General features: G+C 35.7%; 1 protein-coding gene across 7 annotated transcripts in view; it reads right to left on the reverse strand.

The window, feature by feature from the left end:
- Positions 1-1666: 1666 nt before the first annotated feature.
- The window catches only part of KCNMA1 (potassium calcium-activated channel subfamily M alpha 1), a 431318-nt gene continuing 405224 nt past the window's right edge, over positions 1667-27760 (reverse strand). For 3 of the 7 annotated variants that reach the window (XM_042817861.1, XM_042817865.1, XM_042817864.1), the window contains 5 exons: positions 24201-24314; positions 20828-20958; positions 12597-12791; positions 11043-11161; positions 7229-9685 (listed from right to left, as the gene is read on the reverse strand). In XM_042817861.1, coding sequence (XP_042673795.1) covers positions 9436-9685; positions 11043-11161; positions 12597-12791; positions 20828-20958; positions 24201-24314 — 809 coding nt within the window. In that variant the 3' untranslated portion in view covers positions 7229-9435. Of the gene's footprint in view, positions 2064-7228; positions 9686-11042; positions 11162-12596; positions 12792-20827; positions 20959-24200; positions 24315-27760 lie in introns of those variants that run through there. The other 4 variants (XM_042817866.1, XM_042817867.1, XM_042817863.1 and 1 more) reach the window with 4 other exon arrangements.

Here is a 27760-nt window from a genome sequence, read left to right on the forward strand (position 1 = left end):
TAACAACAAAGTAATCACAGTCCAAGAAGTCACTCCAGACTAAAGCCTGTTAGGTGGTAGTGTGGCTATATTTGTACTGCAGCCAGTGGACAAACATTGAAGCTGAGATAGTTTAGCTTAAATGTTGGATTATATAGTGGACATAATTGTTTTCACAATAAATTAGTATCATCTGCTTTTTATTTGTTTGATTCACTGATACTTCTCTAAAGATAAAAATACCACGGTGTGTTTTATTGTGGTATTTCACAGTTCTGCAAAATTACAAAGCCTCAAGTTGACTTGCACAATGGAAATCTGCTTTTCCTGATAATTGGGTCCTAGGTTTTTGTTTTAATCCTCAGTAGCACAGTCCTATTTTTTTTTAATTTTTAATTTTTAATTATTCACACAGTCGTGTCAGAAGTTGCTAATCTGAGATATAGAGAGTATTACTGAATCATTTAGAACATCAAATGCTTGGGTGAATAGATACTGCAGCACAGATATGAAACATCACATCTTTGTCTGATGGCTATAAAGCTTGTTGGCAACTTTGTGAAACTGCTGGCACAAAAGGCACCTGTCAAAGGCCTTTTGTAAGTTAACATTATAGATACATTCATTGCTTTTACTTTGATTTGGTTATTTCTGTACTTTTGTATCTGGTATCCCAGCAAAGTAAAATGAAAGGAAGAAATAAAGGAGGGGAAAAAATGTTAAAATATGATGTTGCTTGGTACAAGAGTCAACTGATAACATTATGTTGAGAGATTGTGAAACTGAAGCTAAGCCAGATGTTTCTATTCTGACCTGAACTCATCGAAGGAATCTCAGTGTGCCTCCCACTGAGGTATGTGCTATTACCAAAGGTCTGGAGATAAAGCTCATGGCTGATCAGGACAGATATGGGACCATCAGCAATTCTGAAGTAAGAAAACAACAAAATATGATCGATGAGAAGGCATATGCCTTATGAGTTCATGCACTGTTTATGCACCCTGCCTTAAAGCACTGTAATAGGTGGCAAAAGAAGAGGAACTGCCTGGAATTGCCAACAGCTGATGGCCAACAGGCAGCACAGAATTGTCACATTTGCCATTTATAACAAGTGCTATCTGAGAGCACCTTGCCATGTCCCTAGCTCAGGATGGTGTTTGCTATGCTTGGTGTCACAGAAGACGCACGCCTTCTGCAGGGATTGCTCAGTGTGGGGTGGCTGGACCTGACCATGGCCATGGAGTTGAGCTATGTATGGTAATAAAACAAAGGACTTCTCAACAGAATGTTACACATACAAAAATATGACTTTCAACTTTGAAAATAAATAAGTTCAGTTTATTAAGAGCTGGTGTCAATGCTGAACAAAATACACATCCTCCAGTAAAGAAACATGTACGTGAACTATTTTTTTTCTGTTTTTTTTTTTTTTTTTTTTTTTTTTTGATTTACTAAAATACAAGTTGGACCTTTATTTATTTATTTTTAAATGTATTTTTTGTCTCCCTTAGTTAAATGTCTTTATTACTGTGACCATCATTCTCCTTTATGCCAAAGACTGAGGTGTGGTTGTTTTTCTAATATTTCTTAGGAGTCTGGCCACATATGCAATTTTTTTAAGGGAAAATACTTGACAATGAAAAAAAAGAAAAAGAAAAAATATATTTTTTCTAATAAATAAAAATAATTTAAAATGCTAGAGGCTATACATGACTAGTTCTGATTATGTTCATTTATAAATGAAATAGTTTCCAAAATATGTGGAAGCAATATTAAAGGCAGACAAACAAAGATCTGTCTACTTTATTTTTCCATTACACTTGCCCTTCGTAACTTCTCCATCAGTGGTTCAGCATGTAAGAGGAATAAATGTCACATCACCATTCATGAAGTTTGTCAGGCTTTAAAAAAATAGTTCTGGCCTCGGAGTCAACATTCATCTTCAACTTCTCTGATTGGTGGTATCAAGCTGCTTGTCGATTTGTATTGATTGATCTGATTGGCCATGTGGGTGCTCATGGGCTTGATTTGAATGTTTCTGGGATAGGCATTATCCGGCTCATCTGTAAACCATTTCTTTTCTGCTAAGAAGCAAAATGGGTAGAGACAGAATAAGGAGGGAAAATAAGAATTTTAATTAGTGAAGCACGCAGAAGCAAAAACACCAAAAAAAAGAGGGGGGGGAGCAGTCAGTAAAGTTTATAGAGAAAAGGCAATCAATAGAAAGTGACTTTGACTAATTAATAGCGATACAGTGCATTAGATTAATACCTCTGAAAATAGTCTTTATGGATGGAGCATGACACATTTGCACATTTGATAGAAGTTAAACAAAACTGACAGTTTGCTTGTTGTGAGAGTTCTTTTTGTTTTCATGCTCAAGTGAATGCCCTCTGATTCATTTATTGAAAAAAAATAATTACAATAAGTACAAATAAAAGGCTAAACTGAGAAGCCAGGGAGAGCAGGTGGGGTAAAGGTTGTGCAGAAGAGAGCTTGTGAGTCCTATACAGAGAAGTACCCCAAAAGTTGGGGGGCTTCTCTGTCCTGTTTCAGCCTGGAGGTGTTCACTCTCATGCAGAGGAAGACCTGAAGGACATCTCACAGATCCTGGTGCCAGAGGACATGGCTTGGGTTTGACATGGTTACTGAGCAGCCCGGCTGTGGGTTTTTGCCCTGTACAGGGGGATGCAATCTACCTGGTGCTGCAGGTGGTAAAGGCTCAATCCTGAACAGATTAGTTGTGATACATGACAGCAAGGCAAGGGAAGCAAGGGTTTACTTAGATATTAGTGGGGCCACCAGCCCTTCGGTATGTTTGCGCAGAGCCTGTTTCCATCATCATGGGAATTTTATGGCACTGCTCTGGGGTAGGCTGGGAGGAAGGAGAAATTATAACATTGCAGCCACTCCCTCACTGCACAGGATTATGGCCGCTGTTCTGCATTGCTCATAATGCAGGTATGTACAAAAGCTTCACAAAATTCACAAAACAAAGAAAGGATTTCCTTAAGCCAGTGCTAACACTGGTGTCATTCCTTAATGGCAGGTATGTAGCTTTGCAGGATACCTAAGTACTTTGAGTACTTAAAGACTCCTCATCATCATGCAATTTATGGTCATCAGGTGCTTGTTCTTTAACACATTGTGAGCAGGGTTTTCCTTCACCCATCTCTCTTTCTCTCTTTATCCAGTTTCCAGAGGTGGGTATGCAATGAGTTCAAATGATGCTGGGGATAGGATTCTGCAGCTGTGGCATTTTCATTGTTACATGCCATGTTCAATGTATGCTACATCAGAGTGGCTGTGCTTACATTTATGCAATACTTCTCATCCCTGTGGGAAACTCAGAATGCTTTGGCAGCTTCACTGTCTCACTACGTAATACAAACTAGCACTTCAGCTTACCCCTGAAATGCTGCTATCTCAGGGCTCAAATCAGGGAAAGAGAGGGGTGCTCCTTTATTTAAAAAATAAAAAAATAAAAAAATAATTCATCTCAGACCAAGCTCAGGAGGCAGAGCTTAGAACAGAAATTGGAAGAGCAGAAAGAGAGACAACTATCCAGGCAAAGATGTGTAAAAATAAGCAACTAGCTGTGAAGTTAGGGCTCTGAAGAAGGGGATTAATTTCCAGAGTCCCTTTACTCAGTCACTTTTACCTGCTGTGGATTTTAAGCATCTACTTATGACACTCCAACCCCAGCAACCAACCCCTAACTCAGGAAAGCTAATCCATTATTTTTACTGACATATTTGTTATATGTGCTTATGCATTTATAATAATTTTAAAAAACTATAGAAAGGAGTAGTATCATCATTATTTGATGGGGATTACTGAAATAGAATGACTGCACTGGTTTTCCTGTCATTATTAAAAATATGATTTTCTTTTTTGGGAAATATGACTCATTTTGGATGAAGGTAAATATTTTCCTACCTGCTTAAAGTTGCCTGAGTCTGAGCAATGTTTTCTTTCCCATGTCTCTCTCTCTCTCTTACCTATTATAATTAAGTTCCCTTTGATTTGAACAGATTGGACGATAGGAATTCATAATGTTACATCCTGCACACTGAAGCTAACTGATTAAGTGCTCTAAATTATTCTTCCTGACAGAATGATAAAGTTACAATCTGTTTAGAGATGATCTACAGCTTGCCAGACTCCTACTGCTTCTTTCTACATTCATTTATCTTTTTGTCAAGCAGTTTAAAAAAAAAAAAAAAAAAAAAAAAAAAAAAGCCTCAATTCCATAGATCTTTTAAAGTCATCAGAACATCTGAATTATTAATGAGACTTTAAGGGAATGGCTCCTGATGGGAGCTGGTTTAAGAAAGGTTGTAGGAAAAAAAATCTAGGAATGTGTACACATCAAAATAATTTCAGCTCCATTTAAAAAACCATTTAGTTCAAGTGTGACACATGAACCATTATGCATTTGTGAAAACCAATTTTATGTGATCTACGATTAAACTAACCTTTCAGAGAGGTGTAAAGTGTGATGGTTATCATGTTTTAAAAGCCTTGCAAGATCACATAAACAATTTCAAACTAACAGTTTTCTAATGGTTTGTGTTTAAAATGATTTTGAGGCAAGTTAAGCACTGTGAACTTTTATCTCTAGCTTCTTTTTGAACATACAGTACACAAATTTTCCTTACAAACAGAACTTGCTGCAAATTCATGCAATCTCAGAGCAAGAAGGGAAAGAACTGTGCTGGTGCTAAGGATGAGCAGCAGCATGCTGTTCAGCAGCAAGTGAAAAGCACTTGCTTTGCCCCTGCTTTCCCTGGAACTGCAGAACAAGATAATTATATGTTAATCTTTACAATAAAACTCATGTCCAGGGAGCCGATCTTTAGAAACTGACACCATCAAGTCTCCTCATGCCTTCACCCGGCAAGTAATAAATACAGGAGATAATTAGTAAATGCAGAAACCTGTAGATTATTTTCTTTGACTTCTTTTGCTTTTTAAATTTCTTTTTGCGAGCACTGAAACCTTAATCCAGGCATTACCATCTACTGCATCAGTGCTTAAACCCGGTTTTTCATTTCTCCTGTCCTTCTTCTACTGTCCAAATTGTCTTTAATAACATAATGATGAAACTGCTGTGGAAGTCCATTACTCACTATACTTACCTTTGAAATGGGAGGAGTGACTTTCTCCATCTTTCCATCTGATGTATTCTGCTCCCAGTTACTAAATATTCTTCTTGAATCCCTTACACACTTTTAAGTCTTTTTTGTAATGTTTACAGTGTTAGCACAGATCTTTACACATCTTACAAAAACACTTTTTCCTTAAAAGTCTAGACTTTTTTTTTTTTAATCAAGACTTCAGTTATTGATTTATCCACCAGAATGTGGGTAGTCCTCTGTTGCGTCCTGTCTGTTTCTCTCCTTTTTGGCACATGCATACTGATCCTAACCATAGGTTACAGTGGGAACAAGCCTAGTTTTCAATGGTTTTTTTGTTGTTGAATTTTTTTTTTTTATTATTTTTTTTTTTAAATAAAAGCTCTTTAAGAGAGATACAAATCCTTCTACCCTATTTGATGGATTTCCTTTTGACACCATCAGTTGAGAGACTTTGGAATGTCTAAGTAACTTCAAAAGTATCACAAAGCAGAAAACAATCACCTTCTTCTCAGACATACACTTGTATTTGTTATGGGTTGTCAGCACCCAATTGCATTCATGGAGGTCTTAAGGGCTTGCATCACAAAAAAATAAATAAGTACTAATAACTTGTGTAAGACTTCCTTGAAGCATAAATCAAAAATTAAAAACAAAAGATTAGTTCAATACATCTATAACAATCTCACAGTTCTCTCAAACAGCTGTTTTTTTTTTTCCCTGTCTTTAAAAATTCTGGCCTGAGTAACCACATTTGAATAAATGTCACTGTGAAAAACCTTCTGAATAGGGCAGAGGTGAAGAAAGTACCAGCTATAGATGATGCTAAATTTTACTGAGTCTGTATTCTCACCGTAATCCCAGATTACCTTACAGTTGTTTAAAAAAGGATTCGTATTTTTTTATTTCGTGACATCAGTTTCAAATGAGGCTGAAAGGGATGCATTTGGGTTGTCCCACAAATTACTCACTTGTTCAAAATTAAGCCAAAAATTCTGCTGCACAATTTCTTCCTTTATTAGAAAAATAAAAGTTTCTCCACCTACTTTAAAAGTCTTGTTTGGCAGATGAATATTTTATATGAGGTAGGTAGGAAGTAATTTGCAGGAAAAGAGAAGGAAAAAATTATTCTTGCTCCCTGTCAAAGCCTTTAGCTTGGTCCTAGGCAGCTAAAATTTTGGGACTTGCTTTTGTTGATTTTTTTGCTTTTTTAGGTTGCAAAACAAATTCTACCTTTGAGATTGGAAAATGTCTGACTCCACCAGTGGGAGCTCATGCCAAATATCTTGTAGGTGTGCCAGGTGCCAGATCCTCTACAATTAATGACCAGCCTTCCAATTTCATCAGTATATCCACGTCAGAATATCTTCATCTCTTCAATAAACAACTGTTGGACTGTATGACTATATTTAATGTGAAAATTGAATGGAATAACTGAAAGTAAGAACTAATTCTGCAGACTTAAGATCAGAAGACAGAAGAAAATTAAATTTTAGAATGATCAAAAGAATTTAGATTTTCACCCATATTAGGCATTCTTCTTTTGCTCACAAAGAAGACAAATTGTTTCTGTAATGCAGACTGTTAATATGTCTCCTATTTGAGCTGCACATTTACTATTTTTTTAATAAAATCATTATTATTCAGTAGGTGACAACTGGCTTCATATTAACACCCTTCCTTCCTCTACTAAATGGAAACCAGATAAAACATTAATGGGAATGCATTTTGGTGTCAAAACCATTAACATTCTTCCAAAATGCATAACTGTTCTCCATTATCTTCAGTTAATATTGCCAACATAAAAAGATGCTCATGAACATACATAAGGGATGGGAGAGAAAAGAGGGGAAGAAAGGAGCTGGAATGAGGAATGAGAAATTAATGTCTGCACCAGGATAGGCATCTTCATTGAGTAGGAACCTGGATGTTTATAAGAGGACACGTGCAATTAGAAAGGCAAGCTGATGAGAGGATAAAAATAAAACAGGGTTGAGCAACAGCAGCAGCAGCAGCAGCAGCCAGTTTTACTTCTGGATTGGAGGGAAAAATAAAGGCAAAAAAAAACCAAACAACAACCAAACAAAGAAACAAACAAACCAGTAACTGAATAAAGTTTTTAACTACTTTTTTGTTTAATTCCACAAGTTTTCACAAGGACAAAGTTATAGAAGGAAACCCACAGCAGTTGCTAGGTCATGCAGAACCATTAATTGTCATACCTTGGCCCATTCTATTCATCCTTGTTGCACTTTAGAAAAAGAAGTAAGCTATGTAAGTTTTACAATGCTTTTAAATTGTCATATTTCCTGTAGAGCACTTTAACTGGCACATCCTTGTAGAAATAAATATTCTCAGGGCAAAACACGGTAACTTTCTTTGCAAAAAGAAAAACATGAATTTGTCTTTATGATCAAAAGCAACTGTAATATATTGATTTGTAGGTGAGCAACCAAAATTTGCAACATATTTCACTGACAGGACTCACAGCTGCATTTGAATGCACACACACATATATACTGTATTCCAATTGTTATGCTTAATACTGTGCAGTGGCTCTCTGTAGCCCACTTATATGGTTACAGGTTTTGTCAGTAAAAGTGCTTGGCTTCATTGTCAATTCACACAGCAAGCAAATCTTCAAAATTACCATGCTTGGGGAAGGGGAAGGTAAAAAACAACACTAACCATAAAAGCACCTTGTCTGGGTTGGCAGATGCAATGCTAATCACTCCCATAATCAAGTTGTTTTTTTTTTTTTCTCTCTCTGCATGCTTTCTTGCTGGGTAGACAATGAAGGTGTTACAAGTTTCCAGCCTTCCTACCCATCACCCAGGGAACTTCTTCACACAGCCTAGAACTATTTCTAGATTTCAGAAGGTTGGCATTTGAAATTTAAAAATAAGCCTCAAGTACCATTTTTGTGGCTCCCTAGGATAGGTTTATTTCCTCTACTTTATGTAACTTCTTGCAACAAGCTGTTTGGCTGGGTGAGTCATTGGTGAGAATACACAAGTGCCTAGAACATGATGCCTCAGTACAGTGTTTGTTTCCACCCCAGCTCTCTTGTTCTGCTCATTCATTAGCCATTTTGGCACAGCATCTTTTCTTCCCAAATGGGAAGGAAGCTCACAGATCTTAAAGGCACTCAGTTGTCCTCCCACGTATTCCTGCTTACCATGTACTGGCACACCTGCTGAAAAGAACTGGCTAAAACATGGCTTGGGATTTCTGGAGGATCTTTGCAAATTAGGACTCTCATTGGAAGATTTATACCACCACTCTACCTTTGAAAAGTTAAACTACCATCTGGGGAAAGGAATAAAGTCCCCTGGGAACTGATACTTAAGCATAGAAAAATGCTTGCTCTTTTCTGAACATTATTTATTCTGTACATAAGGTGACTAATTCACCTTTTAAAGACGTAAAAGTCCCAGCAAGGCAATTTTTAATGACTTACATCCAATATTTATGATACATATGGCTTTTTATCCCAAATGTCAAAAGTGAAAGAAAATATAGCTATTCATGTGGCAGTATAAATAGACAGAATAATAATTTAATATGCAATTAGACTCTTTCTAAACTTAAATTAAACGATTGGAGTTTTACAACTCTATGCCCAGACAACGTCAATGTTAAAGGGAAAAAAAACACTAACTCCAAAATGCTAGTATTTTAGAGAAAGTCTTCAAAGAAGCAGAAAAGTCCCTGATGTTGCTTTGGTATACAGCAGGTACTTAACAATAACCTATACAAAGAGCACAAGTGCTATATAATTTAAGCTTAGCTAGTGAAAAAGCAGTAGGTGTGCTATTGTTTTTGTGGGCTTTTTTTTTTTTTTTTTTTTTGGCAATAGGTGAATTTCATAAGCTTCATATAAATGTATCAACTCCTGTAGATGCAGTTATAAAAACCTACTGCAAAATACATCAACACTTCTGCACTAAATGACTTTTTTTTGTGTAAGTCTAACACCAAAAACAAGTGTTCATGTTAAATATAATCTATTTTCTGATATCTAGGTAACTGCAGTGAGTTATTTATGTTTTCAGTGTGCCTATTGGTTTTAGATTTTTTTCTCCCCTAGTATTATAAATAACTTTTGGTCCGTCTGCTTTGTTGCTGTTGTGCTTAAGGGTTTTATGGTGGTGAAATAAAAATGACAACCACATGCACACTGTCATACATATGCAAAATATGTGTACAAAAAGGGAGAGCTCCATGGGAAAACAGGGAACATTACTGTTGGAAACATTAATTGGGGAGAATGGGTGGTGAATGCAAGTTTCACACACAGTGGGAGCAGATACACATATCAAAGTCTATCTTCCTGCACATACTTCTGTTTTTCCCGGGAATCCCTGGTCTTGGTGCGGTTCGGTCGGTTTGCTGTTGATGGGATGGAGTGAGCTGATGAACTCTTCTTGCTGGAAGAATAGGAGGAATGGGAGGAATGAGAAAGACTGGCCCGGGATTGGCCAGCGTTGTGGTCGAACTGCATCAAACAGAAGATCAAGTCTGTCGGCACAAGCTCAAACTCATACGGTGGGTTTGTGATAACATAACTGCAAAGAAAGAGGGAAGAATGTTTAGATTTCAACCAAAAATTTCCTCTAGAGATGGACATCCCATGAACATTTATAAAGATTTCTGTTTCTTGAATGTGTACATGATTACAGTTCACATAATACTACACTTCTTTCAATGCCATCTTATGTCAGATATCACTCTGAAAGTTTGCTTAGTGGAACAGACATGACTTAGTAGGATGTTCTCCAAGGAAGCCACATCATGATTTTTCTGAGAGCACAGCATACAGCTTATCCTCCTTTCTCTAGCTGCTTTGGAATGCATTGCCTCTAGTAAACTGATACAAAAAACAATATACCTACCAGAAACGACACTTAAAGCTGGATTTTACTTAAATATAATATAATAGTATCAACTGTTGCTCGTATTATCACTACACATAAAACAGGTTAGGAAAAATAAGTAAAGTTAATTCCTTTTTTCATTTCACCTTTGTGGTCAGTTTCATGACCACAGTTTCATGACAAAGAAAAATACAAGGATCCATATTGATAAATATACATATGCAGGCCTGAAATAAAAACTTTGTCAACCTCAATGATCCCCCACCTGCAACCAAACCTCTTTCAAAGACAGTAAAGGCTGTTAGATCTTACTGCTAAAATCTTTCATGTGTATAAATGCATTGTATTTGAACAAGGCAATAGGAACTTTCTTTATAAGAAAGGAACGAGCAAGAATTCTGAAACACACAAATTCTTTTCAAATTCAATGTTAGCAAGATATCTGGTTTAACTGCTTCAGAGACTATAGTCACTTATTAATTCAACTAATAATCCCAAATAAAGCAAGTACAGAGTAAATCTAAACTGAAAATCATTTTTCTAAACATTCCATCAAAATCGTTATGGATGAAACCACTTCAGTGGGATGCAGTGTTGCTTATTGTTTATTGCCATGTCTAGCCAATGCTTTTTGTAAAGAATGAAATAGTAATGGATGGCATACTTATAATAGTTCTGATGTGGGTTTATGTGCATATTTCTAGTGGGTGCACATTTCAAGTAAGCTGCCAAATAGCCTTTGGGTTGCAAAGATTGAAATGTATCCATTCTGTTCAAAAGTACTGAGTTCAGCCTCAGTTTTACCATAGTTAAAATGCAGCCTATTAACAGAGGAATCTACATTTATGGGAGGAAATGGTGATTATATAAAACCTATGACTTCAATTCCCTAAACTGTTACCACAAAGTATTCAAAGATTTAGCTTTTGCTGCAAAATTATAAAAAAAAAATAGGAGAAATCTACTTATTTAGATTTCTTACAGGCATTAGGATATCCTCATCCAGAAGTATGAAGAACAGTGAGAGATGTTCTAAGATCACACTTACCGTTTAGTGCATTGGCTGGGAGTACTTAGATGAGCATCCCTTAATCGATAAATTCCAAAGCAAAGCATATTATATGTTTTCAGTGCTTTACAAAATAGATCTCCATAACAGCCTCCATCCTAGGAAAGGAAAAAAAGAAAAAAGAAACACTGTTGCTGTTTTTTTTTTTTTTTTTTCCCTCTTTTCTTATTTAAAACCGTGACACAGAAGTAGATTTTCAGTAGGAGTTTGTACCAAAATGACAATGTATAGACTGCCTGTTTGTGTCACAAATGAGAATCTTTTATCAAAGCAAATGAATAAACTAAATGTTTTACTTCAAATAAGTAATTACTTCAAGTGACCATTATTTTGGAGAGCCTAGATCCATGCAAAGTTACTAAACTGGCAAAAGTTAATGATCTGTTTTAAGATGGAAATGCAAATTTTGGTATTAAAGAATGCATAATTCTACAAATTACATAAATTATAGTTTTAAAATTGTCAGTATTTGTGACCCTTTTAGGCAGCAGCCATGTTATCATCTTGACAAACTCACTGAGGAGAGCAACCAAAACAAGGGATCTGAAGAGTTAAATAATTACATATCTCCCACTTTAAAATAGTGATGATAAGTATGCCTATTTCATAAGCAGTATAAAATTATTGCCTTGAGTAGCAAAAGCATTAATTTATATTTGATAATTTGTATATTTAAAATGTTGATTCTTAAGTAATGGTGAGTGTTCAGTACATTCAGTGTTCATTGACACAATGCAGTTGAAGATCTGGCAAAGCAGCAGTTGGACTGGTATTTTTCATTTTATTTGATTCTGAGTGCCCATATGTTTTGATGAGCTACTAGTCTCAACTATGAATGGAGCTTTACAGGTATTGACAGGTTTTTTACTTCCATCTGTGTGCTCTCATTGGCTTTAATTTTTAATCTGGTGTTTCTCAAGAAGAGTACAAGATTTGGCCCAGAAAACATTTTTAAATACTACTTTATCCAAGCATGCCATTTTTTTTAAATGTTCTACTTTAAAATTTTAATTTTCCTCTTAGGATAGTTGAGTGAAAGTGTCAGAAAACTAGGATTTCACAAGTATTTTAGTCCATTCAGAAAGCAAACAAACAAACAAACAAAAAAACATTATAGTTTTGTTTGCCAGACAATAAGTGTATTAGAAGAAATTAAAGCTCTATGCAGAGACTAAAAAAACTCATCAAAACCCAATAAGGGTACAGGTTTTTTCATATATAGACTGGATTATTAGCAGGATGGTTATTTTCTCCAAGTCAGCTCATGAATATCTTTAAATGAGTAAGAAGAGCCATAGGACTTTTCACTCTGCTTGAAATACTCAGGAAAGTAGACTAGCAAGTCATATAACATCTTAAAAAGAATAAGAGCAAACCTGACACCCCACGTATTAAAGTGTCAAGCCATCTAAAAGCTTTATTATTTCAAACTAACTAACAGAAATCATGCACTACGATAGATTTTTAATTCACTCCTACAGAAAATAAATAGACCATACCAGCTTTGGTCCTACATGTGTCTCATGCTCTTACCCCTAAGTCTGCAAATGGCCCATCGTACAAAGCCAACTGAGCAACTCGACACCTGTCCCTGTTTGCAAGTGTCTGGGGCGTGCTGTAACCTCCTCTCAAGGCATTTTCCTCGGCAATCAGTGCTTCCAGCTCTGGTGTGGCTCCTCCTGTTACCAATGTCCGTATCAGTGTGAGGATATTGTCATTGAAGTATGTCTGCAGAGATAAAAGAAAGCTCTTTAAGCAAACACCATTAAAGTCACAACTGAAGACATCCAAATTACAACTTTTCTGGGTTTCTGCTGTTTAAAGTTCTTGGCTGTCTCTTCAAATAATTTTATATAGAAAGTGAAAAGACAGCAGCCTCCAATTACTCTATTTTCTTCTATCCCATTAGGCTTCTATACTAGATCCTTCCTTTTAAACACCAATTCTGGTTGATTTTTATTAAAGTACAAAAATTTGAATGATTTATGTTTCCTATAATTGGCGTTAGTAGTGATGCAATGACTGCTCTCCTTCTCATTGCCTTCATGTCTAATAATGGGCTTTAGGACATGTAATTGTAAAATTCAGACCACATTTAAAGCTTACACAGGCTAGATTGCCTTTTTACTCTTGTCACCAATTCGTTGGGGAGCTGCCTTTGTGCTGCAAATGTCATTACTTATTACTGTGGCTGGACTCTAGCAGTCTAACTGAGGTATTGTACTAAACATCTTATTACGAGACTTGACAGTGTTCAGACATAAGCATGTATCAATTAAACATCTTGAGTTCATTCCAGATAAATGTATGATGAGTTTGGGATCCTGGTGGTCCTTTTAAAAAACTCTAGGGTATAGGGTAAGTGTGGTTTATTAGGGAAGATTTACTCCACACTGACATTTTGCCAGCATCTGTATCATTGCTGGTCTGTCAGGCAAACAATGAGCATTTTAAATATTAATTTAATGCCAGATGAATGACTTTCAAGTTCACTTAAAAGTATACTAGTATAGTTCAGAGATACACAGTTAAGTATCTGCAGTGCAATGTACTGGGCAAAAAATAATGATCACCAGAAAAACAAGACACCATCATTTACAATGACACCAATGTCTGGGTTTTCAGAAGCTTTCCAAGTGCAGCATATGAAAAGAAAATGAGCTAACTGTAGTATACATGGGATTCACATTATTAGATTTATGACTTTTGTTGATTTTAGGACTTGGACCAAATGTAATCAGATAACATGAAAACGAATACTGCATTCTCAAACAATGCTTGTTGTGCAAAAACCTCAATAATACTTTTCATTGAAATTCATTCCTTTTCCAATATAATGCAATTGTTTGTAACACACAGTAAACTGAGGTACAGGTTGAAATGTTTTATTCTGAGATCAAAACACAGAACTGGCTCCCTATCCATGTTGCTTTGATATTCTTTCTTTGCATAATGAAACCTCAGTTCTATTGTTTACTTGAGCTGACAGATAAAACAGGAGAAAATGAATGCTATGTGGCAACATTTTTCACTGTTACATCGAAATTTCGTAACTTCAAGCTGCTTCTTTGCTTATTTACATAGGCATATATGCCATTCACCTGTTGACAAAAATTAAAATGAGAAGAAAATACTATTATTATCATGCAAAACCTAAACCAAATACTTGCATCATATCAGCTCCCATATATTTTAATTTAACCTCAGTATGGCAGTACATGTTTTTAAATACAAAGTGTACTGTGACGGTAGTCTGATACTAGCAGGAGGAATTCCTCTAAAACAACAGCTAATCTCAAACCAGCTCATACATGTGTGGATGAGATGTGTAATAATTCAAGGGTAACACAAACTTTTCTTAACATAAAGTAAAATCATTGTGACTCCTTGCAAGAAGGAAAGTCTGGAATGATTATATGATGCTTAATGGGAACTGCAGTGGTGACAGGTAAGACAATCAGGTATTAATGTTTATTTATTCTTCAGTTAATTACTTCTTACTTGATTTCATGGAGGTAAGAATCGGAGCTGCTTTCTTTTGGCAACTTGCTATACTTTTCCAGAAATAAGAAAATCTCAGAATCGACAGATCTGCATTAAGTTTGGTCTCTTTTCTTGGCCTTTGCCAGTGTATATTATTTATCAGGCAGAATTAAAACAATTAGCATAATTCCTTAGCTCCTGTAGTTTAATCAGCAATGTTTCTTGACACCAACTTCATATATATAAAGACATACACTGACAGATCTAGAGGTTGGAGACATTGTATAATAGAAACTGGAAAAGACCTATCAGTAAAAACATGCTTCTATATGGCATTTAAATCATACATGTTCACAGAATTTATTCAAAAATAATATTTTTAGTTTTACTGCTATGAATCAAGATGATATAGGGAGAAAAAGTAATACATGGTTCCACAGGTAGACTTTTTTTCAAGTCTGGTTAATAAGCTCATTACACTGTAGCCAAGTCTGACAAGTAATGTTCAGCTACTCTAAGAGTGAAAGTTGTTGATCTGTGTAAAATAACATTTTCATAGCTTGGTGACTTGGAGTGATTGGCAAAACATGCAAAAGTCTGAAGACATACTAAAGATTTTAATGCTCTTTAAGGAGATAGGTATAATTAGACCAAAATTTCCTGACTTATACCTCATTCTCTCTTTATTCTGTAATGGAAATCACAGCTTCTATAGCCAGAATCCAAGATTTAAACACATATAACCTTACATCATTTGCATTTTGTACTGTGCAAGTACACAGCTACCCTCAGTTACAGCTCACTAGAGAATGGTCTAGTAAAAAATTACAATGGGGCCACTTTGCTCATTGTACCATAGATCTCATATTAAACAGAGAAATGAGAGACAAATTTTAAGTGACGTATCAAGGCAGGCACCTGTCATAAAGTTATTAATAGGAATTAAATAAAATGAAAATGAAAATAAAAGTAAGTAAAGTAAAATAAAATAAAATTAACCTCCCCAATGTCCATTACAACTAAGAAAAGATGGGCCCAATTCTGACTTACATGCCAACCATGAGCAACTCTAAAAGCCATAAACTGCAATGAAACTGGTGCAAAAGGGAAAAGAATCCAGCCTATTGTCAACGTAGCAGAATGTTGTCATGCAACAAAGGCCTCCCACTGCTAGACAAATGTTAAGGCAAAGCTAAGATACTTATTAGCAAAGAAGGAAACATTAATTTTTGAACAACGGCTTAATTTGGGTTTCAGACCATGACTGATATGGATGTCACCATTTAATCAGATGGATGAGTGCAGCCAAATGATTGTTTTCTTCAATTTCTATCAATGAGTGTAAAGATTCCAGCTTTCAGGATGGATAGTGTTAGCACTGCAGATGACCAGAAACTGCCCACCTGCAACCAAGCAAGGATGGGTGAAAAGGAAGTGATAACTTGGCATCTTTTGCTAAATAGTGTTGCTTCTTCCCGTACTTTGATTTAACACTCCTCAGGAAAATCCTATCTTTGCTTTTGATTGTCACAAAAATCATACTCCCTTTACAACCTCTTGCCGGTTTGGAATTGGGGAACATTGATCTTCATGTTTGCCTTTCCAATCCAAATCATTCCTATGATTCTATGATTTCTATGATTATAACGCTGAAAAGCTGAACTAGCTGATATCCATTTCCTTTGGAATAATAATACACTGAAATTAATTTGAGAGTGATCTTGTACTTGCTCTGTGGGAGGGTCCATGGCCTGGATATGCCAGTACTTGTAAGGAAACACTCTACAGAATCACTTTGGAAAGGTGCTGCTGTACTTAAAGTACAACACGACATTCTTCAGTTATGGCAGTGAATTACTTTTCTTGGCTGTTAAATCATAGCTGAAAATATATTTGTTTGCTCCTGCCATTAACTTTAGCCTATAATGAACATCTGCATAGTGTCACTGTAATCAGCATCCACAGTGAGAATATGACACGGTACAGGCTAAATAAAGAAAAAAGAAAATGCATCATAGACACTAAAAGTGAGCAAATAACAAGGAAATTCTGGCACAGATATCTGAGCTAGCACTGCCACCTAGCCTATGCGCCTGAAGTGTAGAGTAGCAGTTTTCCAATGATTTGGGGACCCTTTCCTTTTTGTTCAATTATTTTTTAAAGTATAATTACCAGAGTGCTTATATTTTGCAGTTGAGGCTGTCAAGTCTCTTCAACTAATTGGTTCTTCACAGAAAATTTAACCAAAAATTAGCACATCTTTTAATAACATTGCTTTAACTTTAATGGCATTTTGCTTTTCATTTATAATTACTCTGAAATTGTCATTTTCCAAGCCATATCTGCCATTTTTTATGTTTGCTAGCGTGTTTTTTTTTTTTTTTTTAATGAGTTCATTCTAAGAATGCAACTCCTCCACTGCATGCAGTTTTTTAATATCTGTTTCAAATAAATTTTTTAACTTCTTTTTCCAACTGGAGGAATTCTGATAAACAGATAATTTACATGCAAATATGAAGACTGACTAAGCCAACATCAAGGACTTCTACTAAGGACAAACGTGTTTGAGATAGAATGAAGAGCAGAAAAGTAACAGCAGGGTTTTAGTGTCTGAAAATGGATTGGTTCCCAAAATATTGTCCAAACTTTAAAGAAGTTTTGAGCAGTTTCAGCTAAGATGCTGTTTACCGACTTGCACAAGACTTGTGTTCCAAAATGTCCATATCATAGATTAAAACACTTTCTTTTCTGCATAATGAGACTATGTGAGACTACGAGAAACTCTTGAGGAAGGGAGAACTCTTGAATACAAGATATACAGTAAAGTAGCTTTGTAGCTTTGAACTGTTATTCTCTTTCACTGTGAAGCTTTTTTTTTGTTTTGTTTTTGTTTTTTTTTTTTAAAGGAATAGGATATTGTGATATCAAAGAAAAAGCAAGACCCAAGCACAAGGAAAAAAATTCTAAAATACTGGTTGTTAAACTGCAGTCTGTTTCTGGAGATCCTTGCCTCTAGGCTCTGGCACTATTTGGTAGGTGTAAGCTTCAGGACCAAAAGGAGACATGTACAAGCTTTGGCTCTCAAGCCAACATTGCAAATATTTAAAGGTACTGCATTTATAAAACTAATTAGTTCACATGCGCAGGATTATCTGTTATAACTATGTCATTATCATCCAGAAAAGGAAAAAGTTCACAAAAACAAAACAAAACAAAAAAACAATCACCAAACCTTGTTTTTCTTAAGCTATCTTTTTTATACATTCCAATCTAATGATTTTCAATTATGTTCAATTTGGTGATGACTTTGCTTTTCAGGAGTGGCCTCACCTCAAGGCTAAAAAACTGCATATATTCTTTCACTGGGTTTGCACGTGTTATGACATTACAATTATTCATATATCATTCAAGTCACTGATGGCAGTAGATGCCTCTTTGGAGAGACAATAATGCTTAGCTGGCATGATTTAACAGTAGTCACTGTTCACTTAAAACGTGAACCATGCGTGCAGTCTTCATACAGAGTACACTTATATGCTTCTGCTGAAGCCTGAGGAGACCTCTGTTACCAAATCATTGAAAGGACACTGCAGTTTTTGAGCTCATTATTATCTTCTGAGCAATGATCTTCAAACTACCACATTGTGAAACACAGGCTTTGGAATATATTGCCTTTGCTGCAGAGGACAAACTAGATAGCCTGTAGGCAGTCTTTTGAAAAGTGAACTTTGTCAAGCCTTTTACCTTTCAAATAAGAAAATAACATGACTTCAAATTTGAAGTGTACAGTATTGTCATTTTATAGGAAATAACACAAAACCAGCAGAAGATAGTGCCTTCCAGTATTCAAATTTGAATCAGAAAGTAACCGTACTTTCTAAAATTTGTTAATCCACTATTCCTATATTAATACATTTATAAAAAAAAACAGGAATAATCAATGCCATTTAACACTTTTGAATTAATATTCAATGACTTGATAGTTTAAATGAAGTACCATATTTAGCAATATGACTTGTGAATACAACTCGGCATAGAAGCCCATACAAAAGGATTACTGTGCAGTACTTATTTTGCCCCTCTTTTTCTATGCATAAACCTCCATATGTAATTTTTAAGTTGTCTGGAAGTCAGAAAGAATACTGCATGCATGAATATTATTCCACTGTCTAATCTTATTCTATTATCTAATCTTTCTTATAGCTGTTTTACTACAAAACTCCAACAATGTAAAAAGCGATTCATTCTTAATGGAGCAGTTAATCCATTGTGCATTTGTATTTTAGCCCATGTGAGGTATTCACATTCCTGAAATAACAACAGAGATCATAAGTTGGAACTTTGCTATAAAAATTAAGTAACAATAAAATTGAATCACTAAGTGGATTGAATATTGAACTATTTTCTTCCCTGAAAATGAGCTGGCAAAGAACAGCGTGAGGTGCATTATTTCCTTACAGCACAGAATTCCTCTGTAACTAATAGGATGAAAAAATAACTGTTGATCTCACAGTTTCGGATTTTGATTTTGCTTTGCCACTACTGGGTAGAAACTAGGCAGAATAAATCGATATTATTTCCTAAAAATAAGCATACTCTAGAAAACAAACAAAACAAAAACCAATGAGATAATACAATGCAAGTAGAATAGTTTGACTGAGAAACACTCCATTACTTGCAGGACCCCTAAAAGGAAAAATGCTTGAAAAAAAGTCTGTTGAAGAAAAAAATGTCAGAAATGGAGGGACACGTTACCAAAAACTAGAAGTCTATGAAAGGCAGCAAGAACTTAAAATATTGTGAGGATTATGTGACAAGTTCTGAGGAAACATTCTAAACAGTAATGTTCTCTATTTTTCTTACTGAATCTCTGTTATCTAGATCATGTATCTTTGCACAAGAAAGCAATGACATCCACAACCTTTTGCTTTCTTTTAGGGGGGGTGCCAGTCATGATCAGAAGAATTAATACAACCCTGGAAATGGCCTTCAGAAAAATTTATCCAGAGACATTGCTTTAGGTAATAATGTGACTAGATAAACAGTACTCAGTATAACAGTTTGGAATCTTCATGTTAAATTATTCCCATTTACAAGGAGAAAATGATAAATATATTATTCATAGAGATTTTAATTAGAGAAGGTACAAAGTTTAGATGTGCTTGCTTAGGCTTTCTGAATTTGTCAAGTCTGCAAAACATGGCCAATAACTTTCAAAAAATGCATTTTCTGAGTTTACTGCAAACTCCTACTCTGCATTAGAATAAAATTTTATCAGTGTAGACTGATACTATTCAGCTGTGGATGGAATGTATAGGGAATATAGCAGAGAATAAAAAAATGAAATAGGCATATAAACTTGTAATATGAATGAAATATCAAATAACAAAGATCATTGTGAATTTTTCTTAAAAGCAAAAAACTTCATTCTGAATTTAGGTGAAGGTCAGAATTGGCTCTTAAAGAAATCAGTCTGCTCATTTCTAATATTATGTGAGGTTTACAACAGATGATTGCTGGCAACATGGAACTGTATTACAGGGAGAGCTCAGAAAGCCTATACTCAGATTTTAAAAAGGATATGTCCTTGCTACTTCTAACAGAGTTTAAGGTTCCTCTGAAGTGTAGCTTACAGAGCAAAACTGTTCTGAAAAAAAGCCAATATGAAACAAGGGAGGATGAAAAGGAATATGACCAAGATGTTTGCTTTGAAACTGTACTAGAGTTGCAAACCAAAACCCTAGTGTAGGCATTACTAAATGCCACCATCTGTAGGTTCCAGCATGCACTTATGGCCTGATTCATATGACAACTCATTTGAAAAAGGGATTACAACCTCTCTTCACAAAAGTAGAGTCCACTTGATGTGCACAATGGCTTTTGTATTTAGTACAGTTGTATCAGTGTCCTGCAGCACCCAGAGTACTGCTGAGGGCTAGAAGAAATTAAAAGTTTAAAATATGGTTGTTTTGCACAGTGTTATGCACAGTGAGCATAGACCAGTGCACTGAATTTGGAGATACAACGCTTTTGGAAACTATTACCCTTTAAGTTGGATAGGAAACTCTGCTTTTAAAAACTGTGGGTTCATTGTGGTCCTAGGTATCTTCTTTGTTTTGGATGCAGGTCTCTGGGTCCAACAGAAAAAAATTCTAGTAAATGTTCTGGAATTCTCTTGACATTAGGAACTATATTCTCCTGACTATTTGCACTACAAGAATTACATTTTTTACTATTTCCCCATAAGTCTGATGGAAAAAAAAAAGGTTTTGTTCACTTACTGCGCTCATGAGAGAGTCCAGCACGCTGACAGCAAATGCGGTTCCACATGCAAAGGGCTGTGTGAGGTACAGTTCTGTGTCTGGGTCATCATCATCATCTTGGTCCAAGAACTGAACATTTGAATCATTTACTGAAAACAATAATCATAATAATACAATCATAAAGTGCCTCTAGGTCACCAGTATATGACCTTACATATTACACAGTCAGAAAGAAAAAGGAACAGCTTATGTCTGGAAACACAGACTTGTGCCTTTGACGTCACTGAAAATGAAATCAAGATGGATGTGAAAATGTGCATTTACATATAAAAATCTTTTGATCGGTATCCTGCTCGTGAGAGGTGACTCTCGCTCTTGGTAGTTGACTATCCCTTTGCTGTAAAAGTAGCCTTGTGGCAATGTCTGCCTGCACACAAAAGGGATACACACAGCTCTTCTATATACTGAAATAATCCTGGTATTGGTCAGGTATAGTGGCTAAGGTTGTATGCATGCATGTACAGTGAAATGTCATCACAAGACACCAAGTCAAAACCTCTTTCTAAAATAGAGGCTGCCCATAAAACTCTAATTTAGCCCACAGGCATCTGTTAGATGTGTTGCTGTGATTCTTACTGGACTGGTGTTAATGCATTTACAGCTCAAAAGAGGATAAACTATCCCTTTAACATGCATTTATCTGAATGAATGAACAATATTCCAACTATTCTGTTGCAGCACTGCCTTTTGCTCAAATATTTGTCTCTATAACCTCACTTCCACAAATTCTGTATTAGCCAGTGTGAAAAAGGATCTATATCGGACTGCTCTAGAGAAAAGCACAAAGTAATATTTGTCATTTAGACTTTCTCTGGCATTTTATTGTCACAGCTAAGCTCTGTGCCTCTACTTCATACCACTAAAAATAGTTGTTTCCTTGACATCAACTTATCAAGTGAATAATATTTCATTACGTATTCAATTTCCATATTAGCCCTCCACATGAAAGCATGGACTGCTTAGCAATGTCACTGAAATAATATTTATCTTATTAAATGACAAATTAATTTAAAGTCTTCTGCAAGGAAGGAAACTCAGAAAAGTTTTTGGCATTTTTAATGGCATTCTTTGACAATGCTCCTAATCCTTACATGAGCCCATCTGTTGATCCAAGTCAGGGAGCTTAGAAATCAACATGACAGCTGCTATTGGTCAGATTTTAGCTTTGGACTTCTAAGTTTAGGAATTCTATCTGCAATTCTGGTCATCCTGTGTAGCTTCATTTTCTATCCACTCCTTTCTCAGCCTGTGTATACTACCAAATTTGCCACAGTTTGCTAGCAAAACATGAATATTTACAGATAAAGGCTTGTTATACCCCTCTAAAAGGCATGAGCATTGCTATCTTTCTCTTGCTGAGCTAGCACTTGGCTATGTTTATACAGCAAATCAGGACCAGAGATGAAGTAGGATTTAAAAACCGTATCTTCCCTCTTCCAGATGTAACCATGCAAATATAACTCCTCAGCATTTTAAATGGAGAAGTGTTCTGCTCTATGAGCTGAAAACTTTCACCCTAGTAAATGCCAATATCTACACTATTCCTTTCTTTATATAATGGCTATCAATTTATCCTCCAGGTTCTTGAGCAAAATAATATTTGAAAGCCTGATGTATCATTTCAAAATGTACTTTTTGAAGAGCTCATGCCTTAGTTTAATTTGCTCACTGTGACCAGGCACTATTGACAGTAGCATTCTTGTACCACTTACATCTGGCAGACTAATACCTGACTTTGACACCTGCTTACTAGTTATGCATGGTGTCAGCTTCCACAGTACTACAAATCCAATCTGAATCCTGGGAGTGCTGCTTTATCCCCAATATCTTTATCTGCCTGATGAAAGTTAGCTGCTACTATGTCTATGAAAGGTCTCCAGGCTGGGTGAGGTAGGCCTGGACATCTGCTGCTGCACCGCAGGAAATGCTAATCAAACACTGCTCACAAAAGCTTCTGAAATCTCTCTTTATGGGGAGGGAAAAACACAGAAGCTTCAATGCTTTTTTTGCAGCTTCAAAACCTAAGGTTCAGAGAGATGGCCTACTCCCCCCAAAAAACAAATTGCTGAAGGGAAAGTGTGATACTGAGGGTTCATTTCTGATATCTTTTACTTCTTCTTTGACTTCCTCTGAGCACCGCTAAGGCATGTCCACCAAATTGACAATAGGCTGAAATAACAAACAGAGAGAAAGAGAAAGAGAGAGAAAAGGAGAGAAAAATTGGCAGGGGGAGGAGGGGCCCAGGAGGTGGGAGCCCAGGCCAGAGAAAATGAATTGGTGAGAGGTGCTATGAAAACAGCCGGCAGGTCAGACGAGTGTGATCAAAGGTTTACTGATGCTGCGTGAAAAAAAAAATCATTAAGATAGGCCAGAACAAGACAGTCAATTTCAACCAGAACCACAAATAAAACACATTCAAAGCAGTGCCATGAGGGTAGCCCCTCTGATACAGCCAGATAAATAAAAAAAAAAAGCTGATGACAGTAAGAACAACAACAACGGAAAATAAGACAGTGATGTGAAGGAAAAAGGCACTTCTTACCCAGTTCAGTTATCATTAGTATGTGGGTTCCACTGTTTTTTTCCTGACTGATTGAAACCAAAGGCAGAAGTTTGCCAGGCTTAGCTAATAAGTAAAGTATTTAGGGGGAAAAGAAAGTACAGAAAGAGAATAAAGTAAGGGAAAAAGACAGGTAAGGCTCTAAAAAATAAAACTGAAAAAGAAAATAAAAGGACAAAGGACCACAAATCAAGTTTGTATTTGCCATGAAAAAGCAGAACAGCTTCTGCACTTCACATCACACCAATTGACAACATAAATACCCACAGTCAGAGTGGAAATCAGAGCCTGGTTACCTACCATCACCATATTCTCAGGGGTAAAATATCTCATACTGTTATACAGAGTTTGGTTACACATGATTAAACAGTTCTGGACCATGAAGAGATAAACAAATAGCCTCTTACTATTGACTAAATGCACAGGAAATGCCTGCTCATACTTACTATGGGGTATTTTGGAGATGGTTTTTTTTATAACCTCATCCCAAAGAACTCTGCTTATTTGTTACATTAGGTAAAAAGCATCTTGTCTGATAGTTTGTTTAAAGAAAATGGAGAAAACACAGAGGAAAGAGAGAAATATATTTCAGTTGTTCAAATAAAGTGAAACAGCTGTTACTAATCTTTCTTTGGAAAGAGCAATTCAAAGGAGTTATCAGAAAACACGGCAGTGTAACATGCAGTATAGGGAATTTTCCTGATGCCACATAAGAAGGAAAGTGGGAAAAAGACAGGGAAACGTACATGACAAGATAAATGCTCTTCTTACCTAGCTCTGTTATAATAGGGATGTTGGCTCCTGTCGTAATGGAGGGTTGACGTAACAGGCCATGGACAGGACTGTTGTCTGGAGATGACCTATCCATACCAGGGGGTGTAAAACCTGAAAAATAAAATAAAATAAAATAAAGTAAAATAAAATAAAATAAAATAAAATAAAATATCAAAGATATTTAGACATGAAGTCTATATAAAAATGAAAAAGACTTTTTAGGCTGATTGATATAATGACAGAAATTTAAAAAAACAACAACACCATCATCAAGGAATTTCCTATCCATTATTTTTAAGAGAAGAACAATAAAGACATCTGACTTTTTTTTTTTAAAGATTAACTTGATTTTCAGCAATAATTTCTTAAAAGCATAATCCTTCAGAAATATAGGTCATTTAAACAGAGTAAGGTAGTAATTTGGTAATTTGGTAGCTAATGGAGAAGCTGGAACGCATTTTTTTATCCTGGGTACTCCTTATATCAAAACACACTAAATGTTTTGCTTGCTTAAATATGAATAAAAATAATAAACACACACACACAAAAAGCAACTTCAATTTTAGAGAGGTTTATTTTTCTTCTCCTTTTAGCACTTGTATTTGTTTTGAATGGGATAGTTAATTTTCATGGCTACCTGACAAGTTAAACCACATTATTTCAAGTAATCCTGAAACAAGTATTCTTCCTCAAATCTGAATTAAAATTATAGTGTTCTGTTTCTAAAACAGAAGTAGTTCAACCCCAGTAGCTAAGTGTTTCCATTAGTAAGTCTGATGTTTGATCAACATGCAGGATTTAGGATTTGCTGTTTTTCAGGAGCAGTAAAACCAACAGTATTTTGCCTTTCAGACATACATTGCATATGAACATTTATGAAGATTACAGTTACAGAAATACTGAGATGGAAGGGTACATTCTAACAAAAAATAGAAAAGATGGAAGGAAAAGGACACAGATTTTCAAATGTTATGGAAAAGTGATGCATGAAAAGAAACTAGAAAGAGGCTTACACCTTTGGGGATGTATAAGAAGGTAGGAAAGAAAAGACATCAAGAGGCACTCAAAGGAGAAAAGATCTGGAAAGCAGCAAGGCTTATCTCTAGTGAACTGATAATCTTTATGTTTTCAGCCTTATTCTCTGCACAGTTTGAAATTAAGCTCTTGGAACTAAGCTTTTTTTCTTTTCTTTTTTTTAAATTGCAAAAAAAAACAAACCAAAACAAAAAAAAAAAACAACCTACGGTTGGATTGTAAATGGTTGAATATTGGTGGTTATACAAAACTTTATGCAAAAGTTGGTCTAGAAATTCACAGTTTGTCATTTATTAAAACTGTAGAAAGCACAGAAATGCTCATCTCATAATATCATTGCAGAGGTGATGATGAACCCTGAGTTTGAATTTAGGACTTCATTTAAGACCACTGTCAAAAAGTGTTTTTAAGCAAATATTTGTCAGCTAGGAATAAGAATAGGCCACATTTGCTTTAAAATACACATTTCTGAGAAATCTTTTTTTTTTTTTTTTTTTTTTTTACAACTGCATTTTGCCTGAGTTCCTTGACTTCAGCCCAGGGACAGATTTCTGTCTCTCTCATTACTGACCTGAAATAATTTTGATTTTTTCTTATGCCAATTCTAAATTAATCACAGAAAAATTCCTGATGTAACTTCATTGTTTTCTTGCAGTGTGGAAACTTTTTCCCTCAGTTAAACTTGTTGGTACAGTCATCTGCTACTGAACTCAGAACAAGATGACATAGTTCATTCTTCAGCTACTTTGCAAACCAGAAAATCTCTAAACTCAACTGTATTTTTTAACATGTAATACTGGATTTATATTGGTTTTTGTGAAGAATTTTCAATTCTTTTCCAGTGGCAATTACCTTCACTATTAAAATTGTCTCTAAACAAGTCAAACTATAAAGATCGCTTGATCTAGACTTCTTGATGTAGTGGAATTTTTTATCTGATGTTCAGTTTATTTCTCCCTAAATCCTGTCTATATGAAATATATAATAGATAACTAATAAAACTAGAATCACTAAAAGACTTAGCCCTCCAAAAGATGCCAATATGAATTTCCTATTTACAGCATGAGGTCTGTAAGGAGAGAATGTTATACAAAATCTCCAGTGCTTCTGCACAAGGTTTACCATTCTCAAAGAAAGTACACAGAAGCAAGCTAACATTCATCAGTTTAATAGAGAGGTACTCACATTACCAGGGTGGCTGGTCGGTCAGTCTCCACCAAGATCTTATTACTGATGGTGGTCAGCTGGTATAGAGTCTGCCCTGGGACTACCCCTGGCAGATAACAGCTGTGGCAGGTCAGCAAGATGTCCACTAACCCAAGCACCCTAGAGCAGTACTTCTGGGGCCAGCCATGAAGGAACTGCTGCCCTCTTTTTCCTGATGGCTTCCTCTCCCTATCTCAGGATGCATTATCTAAAACATCTTTCACTGAATCAGACTCTCCAGATGATGAGCACATCAATATTTCCCAATCAGCTAAAAGCAAATTGAAGAAAGTTGGCATAAATGCTTCTAAATGTGTAAATTCTTCTTACCCTCCTACTACTGCAATGTACACACATGCAGGCATGCACCCATGTGCACACACACACATTCTCCATACGTGGCTGTTTGCATCCACCTCTCTCTAACCCTTCAAATATTTGTCTTCCTAGACAAATGTCTAGAAGTGTTAGAAGATTGAAGTAAATCTGGCATTTCTGTTAGACACAGACTGTCAGGAGCTCTGTAATTGCACACTGCACTCAGTGCATTCAGTCTGAAATGCAAGAAGCATGTAAAAGGGTATTTTTTTTCTCCTTGAATGAAAAACAGACTCATGACTAAATATTTCTCATTTTATGATCTGGGAAGATATAAGAAATATTTGCTATTTTAATTTAATTTCCCAGCCTGGGATTAATTCAGACACCTCTACAAATCGACTTCTGAAAAATATACAACTATTGGAATATTTTCAAAAAAAGAAGAATTGGAATTATTAAAGATTTTGTGTGCCTATATTTAGAGTCAAGGCATCATCCACATTCAGGCCACACTCCTGCTCCCAAGTCATAAGCTAAACTCTACGGATAGGGTTTCTAATTTTTTTTCCCTCTAGAAGGAAAAAAAAGTGCAGGAAAACTAACCTGCTTTATCAGAACTTTCATTTAAAGGCATGAAAAACTACAAGTGACAGCTGTGCAGATTCAGTGAATGTGACATTTTTGAATTTCTTCAACTTGACAAGTAAACACCTTAAATCGGTAATGCTATATGCATAATACATGACCTGTATTTTGACATCCATCATCAAATGCTGACTTGAGAAAATACAGGCTTGTACGTCAAGGAATAGCACCCATAAAGCTGGGAGAAATTCAGGTCACAGGGTATTAGGAAAAGTCTATTTCATTACAGAAGCTGAAACAAGCTAAGGCATCAGATTTAAGATCCATTTTCTGCTGTGAAAAGATCCAATTCCTCTGCACAGAGCATTCATTTAGAAATGACATGCTTTCCTCACAGCCTCTTTTCATTT

Source organism: Centrocercus urophasianus, unplaced genomic scaffold (genome assembly GCF_019232065.1).
Source record: "Centrocercus urophasianus isolate 14NV4802_14NV808 unplaced genomic scaffold, USGS_Curo_1.0 seq_17, whole genome shotgun sequence".
Taxonomy (NCBI): Eukaryota; Metazoa; Chordata; class Aves; order Galliformes; family Phasianidae; genus Centrocercus; species Centrocercus urophasianus.